Source organism: Talpa occidentalis, unplaced genomic scaffold, assembly GCF_014898055.3.
Source record: "Talpa occidentalis isolate TD23 unplaced genomic scaffold, MPIMG_talOcc4v2.1 talOcc4.15, whole genome shotgun sequence".
NCBI classification, from domain to species: domain Eukaryota; kingdom Metazoa; phylum Chordata; class Mammalia; order Eulipotyphla; family Talpidae; genus Talpa; species Talpa occidentalis.
This window is the reverse complement of record NW_023601543.1, coordinates 85,786,106-85,803,616: the sequence shown is the minus strand read 5'-3', so window position 1 is coordinate 85,803,616 and position 17,511 is coordinate 85,786,106. Positions and strand designations below refer to the sequence as shown.

Below are 17,511 nucleotides of genomic sequence, written 5' to 3'. Positions count from 1 at the left end.
ACTAAAATCTTTTAAGCAAAGGTTGAAATTTAAAAACTAAAGTAATAAATGTCAGGCAGCCCATTACCTATTGTGTAGCTCCCGGCACACCTGCTAAGACAGCTTACTAATTTTGCTGAAACCCATTACTGTAATCAAGTGGGAAGCATAATTGTCATCAACCAGCTAGAGGAGAAATTTAAGCTTGCCAGCCAGTGCCCTCCCGGAAGCTATGTTTGGAATGTCTGAAGAGGCAACGTGCGGTGTAAATAATACCTATATGCTTTCAATCAGACCTGCAGTAGTGTGGAGGCTGTTATTTACGTGGCGTGTGGAAGGGCGAGGAGTGTTTCGCTCTGAGCAATCAGGAAAGCTGTTTTCCTCATCTGCAGAAACAGACCCCTGTCCACTGGGGGAGAAGTTTGGGATCTGCATTTGCAGAATTGTATACCCTTGTGTGAATTCAGAAAGATGGCGTTTGCATTTAGCTAGCGGCTGCCCCATACCACTTTCGCTCCAGGGGAGTTGGGAGCAATGACAATAGATCTGCAGTGGTTTGGATAAGACAAGAGTGGTAAATGAGGTGAATAAGGACTTTCCATACACATCATGTCTAAAATTGTAGTAACTGGCTGCTCACATGAAGCTGAAATGTTCTTTCTTTTTTTTTTTTTTTTAAAGATTTTATTTTATTTATGCATACAAGAGCTGGGGTACAGGCCAGAGATGCAGGGGGTGAGAGGACTCACCAGAGAGAGTGGGGAACAGAACAGGCAGATTGACTGAAGTACACTGCTGAGGGGAGCAGCGGGCGAGTCAGGAGAGGTCTGCTGCGCCATGTGGGTTGCTCCCTGGCTGGCCCAGGATCGAACTCGTGCTGCAGAGGCTGTGGACCGCCTCATAGTGCGGTGCTCAACCCCCTGCGCCACCAGGGAGGCCCTGAAATGTTATTTCCCATCCGTCTCTGGAATGCCGATCCACAGTCATTGTCTATTCTAGAGAAATCAGCTGGCACCACCTGGGCAGTGTGGCCATATTTGCTGTCACACATCAGGGCCACGTGTCACCCATGTTCGAATTCCTGGTCAGTGGGACTTCACCTCTTGGGGCTGCTTGTGAGGATGAGGCTCTGTCTGCTCAGCGGGGCTCGGGCGCTGCTAGTCCTGAGCTCTGCAATTAAGGGAGGACAGGTTCAGAGAAGACTCAGTGGGAAGCCGCAAAGATGATTAAAAGGATGGAAAGTTAGAGTTATGGGCAGGAGTTACGGGAACTCTCATTTTATTCATCTGGTGGATGATTTAATAGCGACTTTCCAGCTTGTGGCTGATGCTTTCCTCGCAGAGAAGAATCTCAGTCCAGGACTGAACAAGAACATAAGTGTCAGATCTCTTGGACCAGCTATTTAGAGATGGAGGCTTCTTCCTGGGAGGGCTATTCTTTGTTGGAATGGGCCACTGCTTCTTTCTGCTGGGGAGGCTAAAACATGCGCCTAGCGAAGTCTTCACTTGTCATCAAATAATCTGTTTTTTCTTCTAAGTCATCTTTACTTTTTTTAAATCTCATTACCTTTGTACTGACCACCACTATAGTTGCTTCCAGTTTTCCCTTTTAGCCTTTCTCATCATTATGTCTGTTTGATGGCGGCATTTTTTTTTTTAAGATTTATTGATTTTTATACAAGAACTGGGGTACAGGCCAGATGTGCGGGAGGGTGAGAGGATTCACCAGAGACAGAGCAGGGAACAGAACAGGCAGACTGAAGAAATACACGGCTGAGGGGAGCAGTGGGCGAGACAGGAGAGGTCTGCTGCGCCATGTGGATTCTCGCAGGCCAGCCAGGATCGAACCCGCGCTGCAGAGGCTGTGGACAGCTTCACAGTGCAGCGCTCAACCGCCTGCACCACCAGGGAGGCCCAAGATGGCGGCATTTTCATGAACAGGATGATGAGTATTACCCCCCTTAAGGCACGATTACTCCTAAGTAGACTTTCTCGATCTTGACATTTGTGGCTTTGTTCAGAGGGGCCGTCTTGCATGTAGGGTGTTGAGCAGCATCCCTGGTCTCTACATAATAGGGTGCCAGTGGCAACCCTATTCCCCAGTTGTGACACCGAGAAAGGTCCCCGGATAGTACCAGATGTCCCCTGAGGGTGTGGGAAGATGGCTCCTGGTGGAGAAACACTTGCTTTGAAGTCATTGTAATAGCTTACTGGATAGGCGACTATTTCCAGTTTTAAAAATCCTTGACCTAACATGGTTTGTGAAATTCACTTTGCCACCACTTTCTTAACCCTTTGCATTTGGCATTATCATCATTTTCCTGCTAGAAAGTGGAACGTCAAGTTGAATAGCTTTGGTGTAGGTACTCATAAAATATACATCATTTTCGGGAGCTTCGGACCCTCATGCTAGTTTTGGTAGAATACAGACCTCCACTATAGTAAAAGCAGTTTTAAAAACAATCTAATTAGTTGATCTTTAAAACATTAAAAAGTGACGTTTATTTCATCGTTTAAAGTGAAATTACTGCACACTCATAGACTGAAGGAAATCAGAAGCGAAAGGGAAAGCGGAGACTGACATTCTCAGCCCCATGGCAGGCCAGGGCGAATGAATGCGCTCCCTTTTTGTCTGACACTGTAAGTGTTGGGCTGTCTTTTTTTTTTTTTTTCTTTTCTTTTCTAACACAGACTCCCATGAATCCCTGGGCTCTGGGAACCTACACTCTGGTAGTTCTGGATCATTCTTGGGTGGGGAGCTGGGTTCTCCTTCACACAGGAAGTGCTTTTGGGCGTGCGTCGTGTGCGCTTGTGCCATCCTAGGAGCTGGGAGGACAGAAATGACCGTAGCCAGTCTCACCCCTCTCCGACTGATGGAGATTTTGGTGATTGATGAAGATTTCTTGTCCAAACCAGGAGCAGAGGATTCTCTTTACTAGAAAGATAGGACGAGCATTCTTGCCGGTTCTTTCCATTCGCCGGCTTTTGGCCTGTCCGTAGCACCTTCACCCCCAGACTTCGAAGCTTTAAGGCTAGTCTTTTTTTTTTTTTTTTAAAGATTTATTTATTTATGCATACAGGAGCTGGGGTACAGGCCAGAGATGCAGGAGGTGAGAGGATTCACCAGAGAGTGAGGCACAGAACAGGCAGATTGAGTGAAATACACAGCTGAGGGGAGCTGTGGGCAAGTCAGGAGAGGTCTGCTGCGCCATGTGCTCTCTGGCCAGCCGGGGGATCGAACGCGTACTGCAGAGGCTGCGGATTGCTTCATAGTGTGGTGCTTAATCCCTTGCGCCACCAGGGAGGCCCCTTTAAGGCTAGTCTTTATCGCAGAGTTCCGAAGGGTAGAGCAGAGCCGTGCGGAGAGCAGCAGTTGCCACGGGTGGGGCAGTGGGGTGCCCAGCTCATCTCCGCTCTGAGCCCGCCGGGGACTCTGTTCCCGCTCAGTGAGCAGCTCGTGGGCGCGCCTTCCTGACCCGCCCATGCCACAGGCTGTCTTCTACAAGGCGGGCAGGGCCAAGTGCCTCGACGCTCGGTAGATGTCCTGGCTCCTTCATCCACACGTTGACGCACTGGCTCATGGATGCACTGGGCACATAATCTCTTCTGCGTCTGCCGTGGAGTGAGCAGATGAGTCTGTTGGCACAGGATGCAGATCCCCTAGCGTCGTCGGGCACTGGGCTGCCCTGGTGCGCGAGGATTCACAGAAGTGACTGTGGTTAGAATCAGGGCTTGTCACCCAGCCAGTAGGCGTAGAGGGAATGTAATTTGGTTCTTTATGTTAACAAGGGGATCCCTAGTCCACTGAGTGGGGTTTGGTTCTGTAAGGGGTTTAACACGTCCGTGAGAAAGGTTCTCGAATGGGGTTTGTGTCCTGCCCACTCCTCACACGCCACCTGCTTGCTGGGGGATTAGGGAAGCGATGGCGCGAGCAGACGAGTTCGTGTTGGCTGCTGCCTCCTGGCCACGGTGCTTCAGCACTGGGGAATCATCTTGATTTTGGGGACGAGTGTGCCGTGCATGTTGGGAGCCCCCACATTTGGAAACCTGTTGTGAACACAGTCGACTGGCAGTGGTGGGTGAATCCCGTCCCATTTGATGTAACTCGATTGAACCGGACGCAGAGAACACCAGGCGTGCGCGCAGGGCCCTCTGTTCCTCGTTAAACAGAGACCCTTTTGCAAGTTCAGCCTGACCCCAAAGGCTGCCGGTTTTCCACTGGAGTCCGCCCTCCACTGCCACAACTGGCCCGAGAGCAGAAAGTTAGAATTTTATTTTTCAAAGAACAATATAGGTGAATAGTGGTTCCTTGAGAAGGCAAGAACTGTGTTATAGAAGCCAGGATCCATTTTAAGGCAAGCCTCGCTGTACATTTTTCCTAACCTTTTCCCACGAACTAAAAGAAAGATTAAAATTCCAACGGAAGGAAAATCGCCTTGGAGAAATAGCTTGAGACCAATGGATTTATTTCACGTGTGACTTAAAATAGCCCGGGCTCTCGTGTAGCATAAAGCTGTCTTTCTAATGAGTTCCTGTTACCCACTTTTCTTCCACTTTCTTTCCCAGGGCCTTGCCTATAGATAGAAATGGGCTAATTGTTACCATAACTGTTTTTTTACTATCTTTCTTTGCGAAATCCACGAAATGGCCCATTTTTAAGTGAGGAGAGCCAAGGTTGTGGCGCCCGCGGTTTCTCTGGGGCGATTTCTTGGGTCCCTAGGCTCGCGTTTGGGGTTGGGCTGCGTTTCTGGGCTGCGAGCCTGCGACAGTCTTCCTGGTCTGTTGTCGGCTTCATGATGCCACGTGGCCACTTACAAGTGTGTGTGTAAGGAAACAATGTGTTAAGGTCATTGGCAGCTAAGTGAGGTTTTTTGTCATGACAAACTTTAGCCTGTGATGAGGTGAGGGAGTGTTGGGAAAGTGAGGGTAGAGGGGCCTGGGCCATTTGAGGTGCCCTGGAGTTCAGGGGGAAAGTGGTGAACCCCCCCGAGGAGCCATCCTGGTCAGGCCCCTCTTTCACGACTTTGGCAGTGAGTGCTCAGGTCACAGCAGGGGCCTGGCACCGCACTAGCTGAAGCGAGGTGCCGATTCCACAGATGTTTGGCTGAAACCCCTCCTTGAGAAGGTGGAGTTTGTCCTCCGAACCCCTTTCCTGTGGAATTCTAGCATGTGGGCGGAGGGAAGACATGTGTTCTTGTGGATACGGGGCCAGAGAGTTGCTAAGCGAGGGGACTCGGGGCCTCATGTTTCCTGTTTGCTGTTCTAGAGAATGCGAGACAGAGGCAGGAGGGCATCGTGAGCAACTCCATCATGTACTTCACGGAGGAGCCTCCTGAGCTGCCTGCCAACAGCCCGCACCCCCTGAAGCTGCGGCGTGTCCTGAACCTCAGCCCTTTCACGGTCACGGACCACACGCCCATGGAGACGGTGGTGGACATCTTCCGGAAGCTGGGGCTCCGGCAGTGCCTGGTGACGCGGAGCGGGTGAGCTAGTGGGCCGGAAGGTGGCCAGACTCGGGAGAATAGGATGAAGGGCCAGCCGCAGAATGTGGGTGCCCCGGCACTTGGAGATGCACAGGGAGCCGTGGGGACTTAGCCCGGAGTGGCCAGGGTGGCCTGCACACCCGGGGTGGGGTGGGGATTGGCGGGCGGTGCTGCCTGGTCGCTGCTGTCCTGTCCGAGGCTGGAGGGTGAGTCCCAGAAGCAGCCCAAGGGGACGGGTGCTTTCTACCTCCCACCTGGGCATGGCTTGAGGAAACTCCGGGCTCTGCAAAAGTGAGCCGGGGACGCTGGGGCTCTTGAGAAATGTGGGTGAGTTAGGCCCATGGCTCTCGATGGCTTTATCAGTGACACTTTCAGACAGAGATGGCACCGCACCAAAATGGTGGCACCACTTCACACACGTTAGATCTTTAAGAAGTCCAGAAAGGCGACAATCAGTATGTCGCTTCAGCCGGAACAAGGCCTGAAGTGCTCTGTGGAAGGGAGTGGCCTGAGGGCTGCTGTTGGCAGTGTCTGTGGGCTTCCTTGCCCTGGGCTCAGCCGGGTGCCCGGTCCTGCCTGCACCTAGAGGCTCTGCTGGAAGGACTCGTACCCAGGTACGTGTGAAGTTCACATCGCCCTCTGATGGGTCCCCAGTACGTCTCCTGTTGGAAACAGCGCCACGCTTCCAGAACGCCTGATGTGGGAGAGTAGAGAGGTTCGGTGGCCCTGGCTCTGTCGCTGCCCCAGCAGTGTTGCTTTTGCACCAGGAAACTAGTTGCTTGTGTGCTTTTCGGTGTTTCCACAATTAAAACAGTAAATAGTAACAACCACTGTGAACATGAAAAAGGAGGGAGAAAAAAGTTCTTGCTTCTCAAGATAAGAAAAATGAAAAGCTCTCTCATTACATCAAGGGGTGCAGGCTCCTTTGGGTCATTTTCTGGGCTCAGCGGTGTGCCCCCAATTCCACAACCTCGAAGAGGAAGAGATGGGCTCAGATGGCGTGTCTGCCCAGTTCATCCCATTATTGGTGGGGGCGGGAGGGGTTGTGCAGACGATGGTATCCAACGGAGTTTAGACCTTTCTAGAATCCAGAAGCTTAGCTCTAAGGGCGTTGCCATTTCTAGAGCTGGCACACTCTGGTTTATCCCAGCCATTGTCAACCAGACTGAGGTTGCCCCCCCAGAGATTTGGGGTGTCACAAGTGGAGGGAGGGGTGCTACAGGCATCTAGTGGGTGCTGCTCAGCACCCTACAGTGCACGGGTCAGCCCCCCAGGGACAAAGACTCATCGGACTCCAGTTGTCACTAGTGCTGCCACTGAGGGGACCCTGGGTTTTCCGCTGCCCCTGGGGTGGCCCGGTGAGAATCTTCACTCCATTGGCTCTCTCTGCCCGCCTGGTGGCGCAGCCCAGGGTTCAGCAGGGCCTGAAATTTGCGCATTGTCCCAGAGAGCGCCTGCCCTGCAGGCTTGCTATCCCCCGAACACAGAAAGGGCCATCCGTGAGGAGCCAGCAAAGATGTTTTTGAGGCTGGAGATCATTTCTGCTGGTGACTTTTAAAGGAACTCAGTGCTTCTCAAACTTGAACATGCCTCAGAACCCCGGGAGGATTAAGCCGCCAGGTTCAGCCCAGAGTTTGGGGGTCTGCCGCCGCTGCTGATCCCTCAGGCCCGGGTGGGGTCGGAAATGTCTATTTCTCACACGCTCCCAGGTGTTGCTGGTCGGGAAACCCCACTTTGCGAACCCCTGAAGCCTGCCGATGTACTTGAATTTCCAGCGCTCGGCCTAACACTGCTGCGATCCCCTGTGTGGTCTCAAGTGTGTAGCAGTTTCTCCTTTCCTTTAAAATAATAATCCAACGTCAGTTATCACTGGAATTTCCAGCTTTGGCAGGAAATTCTGCCCTTAACGCCTGCTCGCACCTCATGGAGCCCCGTGAGGTTTTCCTGTGAAGATCTGGGTGCCGAAATTGGCTCCGAATGTTCCACGAGAAAACAAAATCGCACACTCGCTCTCGCTCTCGCTCTCCGTATTTTAAACAAACACAGATGCTGATACATTAGTGCTGGGGGGAGCCCGTGTGCGGGGCTCTCATCTCCTCGGGCTCGCGGCCAGGCGGGCCGGGCTCAAGCCAGCCTGCGTTTTTGATGTCTTCCCTCGCCTGGTGCCTTCCCCACTCGAGGCGCAGCGCTCCAGCCTGTCCCCTTGACCCTGGCCATCCGCAGGGCTTGAGTCCAAGGTGAAACTCGACCAGGAGCCAGGGAGGTCTTGGTCCCAGAAGGAAGCCCAAGAGCGAGTTGGGGTCGGAGTTTTCCGCAGGGGTCTAGAAAGGAAAGGCGAGCAGGGGCGGTGGTGTCGCCTCTTTTACCTCTGCTCTCAAGTCATTGACCAGAGCTCGGTCGGGTGACCCCATCCGACCGCAAGGGAGGCTGGGAAATGCTCTCCCTCCACATGCCCCAGTGGGAAGGACGCCGGAGGTGAGGGACAGACCTGAGTCGTTAGCGCAAGGCTGACTCCTTTTCTCCATTCTGTTTCTTCTCCAGGAGACTTCTTGGCATCATCACAAAAAAGGATGTTCTGAGACATATGGCCCAGATGGCAAACCAGGACCCTGAATCCATCATGTTTAATTAGAAACAAGGTGGCGATTATTTTGAGAAAAACACAACTGTGTCATTTAAAATAAATAAATAATAAGTTATTACCCCAACGAATGGTCGTATGCTGGAGACAGCGGAAACAAAAACTTGGTTTGCAAGGAAGAGAAGCGCGATGAAACCTTTTTTAAAGAACAATCCATCAAGAGTAGGCATTTTATAGCTTTAACCCCTTTTGAGTTTCAAGCTGTGTTTCTTAACGAGTCTACTAACTGCTGTGGGCGCGCGGGTGGGTGTGAACGGTGTGCTTTGTACCGGGACACAGCCCAAATGCTGAGTCAAGAAATGTGCCCCTTCTGCGCGAAGCTGACGTTTACGAAGCATCGAGTCCAGCAGGCAAAGGGGTGTGGACACGTCGACATCCTTCCCATCGGGTCCTGAACTTGTGCTGCTGGGTTCCTGAATCGGGCTACCGACAACTGTACTCACTTTCTTGGAAAAGGGAAAAGCGATTAAATGTGAGCTTAGTGAAAGCAGCACGCAAGCCCAGTTCACTCATGACCGTCCCGTTCCTTGCGTCTGTTTCCAGCCTATTGTTTGGCTTGTCCATCAGTTTGTGAACCAACATCAGGGTCGCCTGCTACGACAAGTGTGAAGAGATCACTTCTCTACGCAAGACCAGCCTCTTGGGACTGCACGGCAAACTATTGGGCGTGTTGAATGCTGCACTGGATTTCCTGCCATACAAAGGGATGCGCCCTTATTTTGAGGACATACACACCCCCTCGTTGATTTACAACCCCATTGCATTTGCTTCATTTATTTATTACTGTTGCCTGTGCATTCTTAAATGTTGATCTATCTGGCGCTTTCCATGGGCTCTACATGGCCAGCTTGCCATAAGTGTGCTTTCATTTCCAAATAGCATATACAATGTCTAAACAGGCTACTTCTTTTTCCTCTCTGATCTTATTAAATCTGGCCGCAGAGAGGGTGAGGCTTATGAGTTCTCAGTGGGAACTCCTTCAAATGGATTGCTAGAGAAATGCTAAATTGATTCTAAATCTATTCCATTCTCTTCTCTGTAGGATGCAAAATGTCCAGCTTTAATGCATAAGCATGTGCTTTCATCCTAGCAATCAAAGCACAGAAGGACAGAGTTAAATTTTTGACAGTCGGTTGGCGCACTGGGCATCTCTGTGTTTGAACTTAGCGATCCATATATTCTGCTCTCAGGACCTCTGTCTTTTGGACAGGAAGGAATGAAGCTATTTTAGGCTCACCATGTGATCTGTGTGCGGTTCGCCCCCGGCCTTTCCCTTTATACCAAGTTCATCCCTTTTCGCTGACCAGCCTCATCTTTGTGACTCTCGTTATGGGTATCGACGTGTGTGCATTTGGTTGCAACTCACAGAAAACTCACCAAACAATGAGAGCTGAATAGGAAGCCTGGGGCTTGGGAACTCGCACTAGCTGAAGGGCCCACACTTGTGCATGTTTTTTTCACCATCTTTACCGTTTGTCCTTGGGCTCAGTGCTGCCCAGTCACAAAATGGCTGCTGACCCGCCAGGGATGATGCTGCTTTCTAAGTAAGAAGAGAGGAAGTGGCAAGTAGAAGGTGCAATGTCTTGGCCAGGAAAGCACGGGTTTCCCGGAGATGCCCAGCTGGCATTGTTGGCTCCAGTTCTGTCATCCGAGTCCCCCTGGCTGCACGTGCGTCTCAAAGGAAAATGTTTAGTGAGGCATCTTGCTCTCTGAGCCGGATTTAGGTTCTCTTAATAGGGAAGGGAGATCGGCCCTTGTATGGGGAATGTTGTCTGCTGCGTTGGTTACCACCACCTTGCCCTCGTCGTGCTCCCTGACTCCTGTTCTCCTTGCCAGCCTCCGCCAAACACTCTCATTTCACAGTCCTCCACTCACTCTCAGAGAACTCCACTCAGAATCCATCATTTCTTAGCCCTCATAAAAATGTTCCTTTTCGATAAAAACCTAGCTACAAACAGGGTTCTGTGAGCCGTCTAGTAAGAAAATAGACTGATAGGTTCTCTGCCTTGAGTCAGATCTTGCTGACAAATAATGGAAAATTTGCTTCTGTAATTCACTAGCCAACTCGAGTCATAGCAGATCGCCACATGAGTGTGCAGGTGCCCGGCGGTGGTAGAGAATTTTACCTTTGGGCCTGTGCTAGAATGAGACGCGTGGCCGCCGCCTCTGCATGGGTGTTGAGCAGCAGATCCGGGTATTAGTGTCATTACTGGGCTTTCCGTGGAGCGTGTGCAAGTGAAGCTGGATTCTCCTGCACTTGAAATCCTCAGAGATCTTAAAGATTGCTTCATGCAGTGCCCTCTTATTCCCACATGGCCCCCGAAAGAGCTTTCCGTAAGCCAGGATGCCCTTTTAGCTGCGACAGGTCACTTCAAAAGGGAACACGAGATGTGCCCAGAGCCAACGGCCAGTGAGGCCACACAATCTCCTCATTCCATTGAGGCCATCAGCACATAGATTATTCTGGGCCAAGGTCACCGAGGGGAGTTGTGTCCTCCTGAGGCTTAGCATCGACATGGCCGTGAACTCACAGGGAACAGTTGGGAATGTTACGTGACTCAGCCGCATCTTGTTTTCCTTCATAAGTTGAACCTGTTGTTTGGTGAGGCCCAGGCTCCTTCACAGAAGGCTGGGGCCAGACAGACAGGTGACGGTTGAGGACAGGGGCTTGGCAGTGCGGACTAGCAGAGTAACTTAGCCGCCTGGCCCACTAGCCCTGGGTCTCAGACAAATTCAGTGGGGACCATGGTGCGGGCTCTTTGTCACTCTTGTTAGAATACGTGGGTAAGATCCTGAAGCTGCTGGCTGAGGTAACTGGAGAGCTTCCATCTGACTTACTGGGTGATCTGATGAGCAAGATGAGTAGAACTGGGTATGGAGGTGAAATAAACGTTTCTCAGAATAACATGTTTTTTCTTTTGCCAGAACCAAAGGGTTTAGACATTTGTAGAACTTTCTGGATGATTTCTGAATTCATTTTTAAAATGTAAATAAACACAAATACAGAATGGAAAGGAGTTCTTGAATGAGGCCCGTCACCCGACCTCTCGCGCTCCCTGTCACTTACTGAGGAAACGTGTGGGAGCAAGATGATCACCAAAGAAAGAGGCTCCCCACGTGATGTGCCAGCTTCTTGCCTGTGCTTCTCAGCATGCCCTCCCAGGAACAGAGATGTGCGTGGGCTTCTAGGGACAGGGAATGTGCTAGAAGCAAACTAATATTCAGTGTTTGCTGTCACTTAGAACCAGGTGACCTCACGTGTGTTCCACCAGAGAAGACATGTAATTAATCTCTCTGGGGCCTAGTAAGACCCAGAAACTGCACATTTTGAAGTCATTTGTTTCACTCAGGTGAGAAGCGGTTCCTTTAAGTGACCCACAGGTGCATGTTCTGCTCAGTGTTTGTCATCAGAGGCTGAGTTGGAGAAGATGAGAAGCCCGAGGCCCCATAGTTGTAATATGCTTCGTTTTAATTTTGCACGGACGGTCTCAGGGCACCTCAGCCTCCGCCCTCTGAAATGGCTTACATGGCGGGGGCGCCTGTAGATCTGACTCGGGGAACACTAACCAGGCTCCACTTCACCAGCGCAATAACCGCCATTTCCATGCTGCCCCGGGAGGGGGGTCGCGCCTCTCAGCCACTTTTACACGATCTGTTTGCATTTGGCGTTGGAACGACCCCGAAGCAGTGTTGTGTTTTTTTTTTCACTTTAACACCGTGCAAATGTTGGCACCTTATTAAAAATTAAATGTTTGAACCCCGTTTTTAAAAAAGGAAGGCGCAGAGTCCTCGGCACCGTGCCGTGGGCGGGAGAGGCTGATTTCTCCCCAGCCGCTGTGTTTCTACCCAGTGGACCCGCAGGGAACCTGATCCCGTGGCCACTGGGATGGGGCGAGGTTGAAGACCCACTAAGACTGTCACGTCGCCCGGTCAGCTTTCTAATCCCTGTTCTTTGCCTGGCGGGTGACAGCCGGATAAAGATGCAGACGGGGCTGCCTGTTTCCCCGGCCTGCGCGGCCCGCTGTCCCGGCTCCACCGTGTCTGCTGTGCACGGAGCCAAGGCTGGGGGACGGCTCGGGCGCTGGGCTGACCTTCATACCTTCTTTCACCCTTTCGGCAGAAAACGTTTCATTACCTTAGGAACCCCAGGCGTTTGCTTGAGTTATGTCCTTAGCGGTTTTTTTTTTTTTTTTTTTTTTTGAGAATTTCCATTTCATAGTGTAGGGTAAGGAAAAATGTCAGGCTTTTCTGCCCTCCCGCCACCAGGATGGATGATGGATCCTTGCGGTCCTGAGTGCATGCCTGATGGCGGCACCTGGAGTGGGGTGTGGGCATGGGTAGATGGGATTCACCTGGGCTGAGACTGGGCTTTTAAGGGCGGCGTCACGGGGACGCCAGCAGAAGCCAAAGGAGAAGCCGAAAGAGAAGCAGAGATCACCGGAGAGCCCAGAGAGAGTGAAGACTTGCTGGGGGCTGGGAGGCCTGCCAGCCTCCCGGCCCCCAGCACCCCTGCCTGCTGTGTACCAGGTAAATCCCAATAAAAGACCTGCAAAAACCACTGAGGACTCTGACTCCTCCTTCACCCGGTCTGCATGGGATCAGAAAACCTGCTCAGTGGTCTTCCTGCCTATGCACATAGGAATTTTGGGGAAAAAAAAAAAAACCAGAATGCCCACATATCCTTGACCTGGTCGAGTGGTAACAGGAGTCACCTCTGATTAGGGGAGGGTGCCGACTTCGGGGACAGCTTGGGGAACGACACCCGGCACGGGACAGAGTGTGCAAATGTCCTGAGGTTGAAAGAGGCCTAGACTACTGGATGCCCAGCTGCAAGGCGTATGGTGCCCGGAGAGGGATAATGGGGGTATTTGAAGTGAGTTTTGTTTTCCCTTGAGGGGACGGGGTAGGTACATGCAGATACTTTGGGTCTTGTAGGACCAGACAAAGACATGGAATTGAGACAGGAGCTGATTTGCCGTGTACGTGGGCCGTCGCATCACAAGACTGAAAATCAGGAGTCTGTGGCGAACAGGTGAGAGATGATAGAGGCTCGCTCCACTGATGTTCTTGATTCTGGATCCATTTCCAAGATGGTGCCGCCGAGTTGCCCTTTTACTGTGATGGGCTGGGGATGGGGAGCCCCGTTTGGGAGTGTGGGGTGAGGTAAAAGGTATCAGGCTTTTCTGCCCTCCCGCCATCAGGAGAGATGATGGATCCCTGCGGTCCTGAGTGCATGCCTGATGGCGGCACCTGGAGTAGGGTGTGGGCCTAGGTAGATGGGATTCACCTGGGCTGAGACTGGGCTTTTAAGGGCGGCGTCACGGGGACGCCAGCAGAAGCCGAAAGAGAAGCAGAGAAGGCCGGAGAGCCCAGATAGAGTGAGGATTTGCTGGGGGCTGGGAGGCCTGCCAGCCTCCCGGCCCCCCAGCACCCCTGCCTGCTGCGTACCGGGTAAATCCCAATAAAAGCCTGCAAAAGGCACGGAGGGCTCTGACTCCTCCTTTACCTGGTCTGCTGGATCATAGAAAAACTGCTCCATGTTCAATTCCGGCCCCTACAGGGAGGTGCTACATTGGAGGAGCTGTTGGACATTCAGGTACAGAGTTCAGGGAACTCTCTAGGGTTGGAGATGTAAATCGAGCCCTTAGCATATTGTTGGTATTAAGTCCGTGCCTGGCAACGCCCGTGGTCTCGTGGCTGCCTAACAGCAAGCAGAGCCAACATTCGAACAGGGATTCGATAGTTTTCAGGGAGCGGTGCTGACTTAGATGCCAAAAGCATTGCACGTGACTCTCAGCCCCGCTGCCTCTCGGCTGTGTGAATGTCTGAGGGGAATTGAACCGCCCTGAGCTGGGTCTCCCTTCTCTGTAGGCTGAGCTGCTGCTCTTGACCCAGCAGCACGGCTTGCGAATTAACTGAGGCAGTCACTGTAAAGTACTGGGCGTGGGGTAGATGGTGCAGCGCTGGGCAGCATCACCTCCCATTAGCAAGTCCTCCCAGCAGCTTTAAGTGGACACGAATCACTTTTGTGTTGATGAAGGACCTATCACACTTTGGTTTAATGATAAGACTCCTGAAATTCCTAAAATTCGGCATGGATTGGGCTGGCCACTTGCCCTCCCGACTCTTCCTTCAGTCATTAAAAACAAAACACCGAAATGAAGCAAAACAAGCAAAACTCACATTTCCTAAGGGGTGTCAGAAAACCTCTCCAAATCAGCTCCTGTCTCAGGCCCATGTCTTTATCTGGTCCTACAAGAACCAAAGAATCTGCGTGTATCTACCCCATCTCCTCACATCGTTGGGAAATTGCTAGAAAGAGGGCCCGCTTGGTGGGCAGCTCCATTTCTCTGTCACTTTTTGTTGACTGGGACGGTCGAAGAACACACACGTGCATGGACTCCAAACTGTTGATCAACTTCAAGTGCGGAGCAAGAGCGCTCCCAATCCAGGCTGCGTGGAACTCGCTTATTCTCAGACAATTGAAAACCCAATAGGCACTGTGTTTCCAGACAGAAAAATCTCTCTGGCATGGTTTTAATGTAGAAATAAGTCTCACTAATAAAACTCATGAAAGACCAGCCTCTCGTGGGCCCTGGATATTTCCCTTCAACATGCTGTAGTTAAAAGCCAGAGGGGACGAAAGAACAAACAGGATTTGTCCAGAAGGTGACAAGCCATCAGTTTTAATTCTGGGGGCTTAGCTAGAGCTTACCAGAATGGTCTTGCAAATAAATGTCTGGGTCAGTCTTCCTCTGGGCTTTCACGAGTTAAGACCAGACCAGAAACTTCCATGTCCTCCTGAGACACCGCGCTGCGGCCGCCACAGGGGAGCCCAGCCTGCCTGGTGCGACACTCTTCTCCAGTTCATTGGCAGTTAATTGGCTAGAAAGGAGCTACCATATGTGAAGGCAGATAGGAAGCATCTATTTTTGGCAGTTCCTCCACATTGCATTTCATGAAAGAAAAAAAAATTTTTTTTCCGAATGAGCAATAAGCTGAGAGCACCTTGTGGGGATTTCCAAACCCCTTTAGTCAGGGTTTGGCTCACAGAATGAGGGGAGCAACTTCTATGCGATTCCAGTGTTTGTTATGGAACACATATTTCCAAGATTAAACAGCCATCCTCGATCCAAACAGATTCTGTCAGAGAAATTGAAAACACAACCATAAGTTCTCGTCCCGCAGGCTGGCTGACAGGTTGAGTCCAGAGGACACTTGCTGCTATAGAACATTCCTGCCTTCTTCAGGACTCCATGTTCGTTCCTCACACTCGCACTTGCTTGCTCAGGGCCTCCACCTGTTTCCTTTTGGGTGAGCAGGCTTCCTCTCCTGACGTTTCTCAGCTTCAGTCAGTCCCTGGAAATGCTCAAGTATCTCCAGGAAGGGCTGTGGGCGGTTTGCGTGGCCATCAAGGAACATTCTCTAGGGATTTGCCAAGTGCGGAGGTACTCCACGGGGCAGGAGTCTCAACCAGTTACTATTTTGTTTTCATTGACTTACCAAACTATAAATTGGGGGCACATTTTTACCTCTATGTGAATATAAGCATCACCTCCCCCCACCAAAGTTCCACCCATAACCACTATATTTTTCAGTCTTCTAGTTATTTTTGTTGTGATTTGTGAGTTCATGTGCTTTGATTATTTATATTCCACACATGAAAGAAACCATCTGTTTCTTGCCTTTCACTTTCTGACTTAATTTGCTTAGCAGCTTCACCTCAGATTCCTTCCATGTTGTCTCAAAGGGCAAGATTTCATCTTTGTTAATGGTGGAGTCTCAGCCCGTTGCTATGAAGGAGTTGGGGAGAAATAGCGGGCAGTGGACACGCACTTGCTATATCTGTCCTGACTTGGGTGCTAACGGGGGTGTCGGGGGCCTCTGTTAAAATGTTCTCGTGCTTTCTCCAGGGAAAGTGACACCACACATTTGACTAAACCGCACAAAGTGGTCTAGCACTTTGTCATTTAGAGGGGATGTTCATATTAATCCATGTTCGGGTCCTTCAACGTTCAGAGGCCGAAGCTGACGCCGAGGGCGAGAGCCTGGGGACCCGGGGAGCGTTTACGTGCGGATGCGCTGGGCCGCCCCTGAGATTCTGACTCCTTCGACTCAGGTGGGGTCACTGGGTGACTCCTCCGTGTGGTGGCGCCTGACAAGCCCTGGGCGCCAGGGTCTTGCCCAAGTGAGTCTAGGTAGCAGGGCGGGACAAGGGCATGGCCTTGGCTCTTCTGGTGATTTCAAGTCCAGACCCTTTTCCCTGCAACGTGACAACTCACCTCAGCTCAAATTAGTCTTGGAGTCAAACTGGTAGGTTGAACCCAGGGGTTCTCAAAGTGGGCTGCCTGGACCTGCAGCATCATCAGCCACTGGCAGATCCTTGGAAATGCAAATTCTCTGGTCCCGCCTGATGCCGCTCACGTTCGAGAACCGCTGGTCTGAGGTGGTGGGAAGCGTCGGCGGGGATACGAAGTGAAAAGCGGGTGTGCCCGCACCTGAACAGGTTCCGCCTCTGGAAAACTAGCCCGGGTGGAGGGGACTGTGAGGGGGACGGGAAAGGTAAGGATCGTGGGGCCTGGAGGAAGTTCAAGACACCAGAGCAGCAAAAAGAAAGAAAGATCTCCCCAGGGTCCCAACGGGAGCCTCCGCGACTGCACCTCACCTCGGGTGCCCTGCTGGGGCAAGAAGCTGCGCGTTCCTCAGCTGTGCTGGCAAGGCGGGGTGTTGGCGTCTTTTTTTTTTTTTATGTAAGTTTTGGGTTTTTCGGAATCAAGCACTTTGCAGAGATGAACATTCTTGTGTGATTAAATGGGCCCCTTCTGCTTGGAGCCAAAGTCACATTCTTTGCTGCCATTTCAGCCCAGGTGCGCCTTTTTAATTGCACTTCATATTCGACGCTGCAACCACCCCCTTCCCAGAGCGGCCTGGGCCCCCTAATCACTGCAGTGCCTTTACCCTGCAGCTGGGACTTCAAAGGCCTCAGAAGTCATATTGTAATATGAGCTGCAAATTGTCCCCGAGATGGAGCAGAGTGGCGGCGGTGGGAAGGGACACTTTGGTGTGGCATGGGGGTGGAGAGCCTGGCCTCAGTCCCTCGCAGAGCCGCCCCCCCCCCCAAAGCACTGCCACTTCTGATCTGAAAATCCCATCCAGACACGCGTCATTCAAGGCCTTGCGCTGGTCTCCCGGAGGAGGGACGCCGGGCAGTCCCGGGAAAGCAAAGGCTCATAGCACCAGCTGCGATGGGAGAAGAGAAGCAGAGAGGGGGACTCTGCAGGCGGGTGCGGGCGAGTATCAACAACCACGACAGACTCCCCGAAAGGGCTGTGGTCGGGCGAAGCCACACGATCTGGTCTGCGCTTTGTCTGAGCAATTGCTGGAAACAGAATGGAAGCGCCAGACGCTC

At 51.7% G+C, this 17,511-nt stretch overlaps 1 protein-coding gene across 2 annotated transcripts in view; it reads left to right on the top strand.

Annotated features, from left to right (window-relative positions):
• Positions 1-8,603, top strand: part of CLCN4 (chloride voltage-gated channel 4) — a 45,222-nt gene extending 36,619 nt beyond the window's left edge. For both annotated transcript variants that reach the window (XM_037512726.1, XM_037512727.2), the window contains 2 exons: positions 5,245-5,461; positions 8,003-8,603. In XM_037512726.1, the coding sequence (XP_037368623.1) occupies positions 5,245-5,461; positions 8,003-8,093 (308 nt within the window). In that variant the 3' untranslated portion in view covers positions 8,094-8,603. The remainder of the gene's footprint in view (positions 1-5,244; positions 5,462-8,002) is intronic.
• Positions 8,604-17,511: the final 8,908 nt, after the last annotated feature.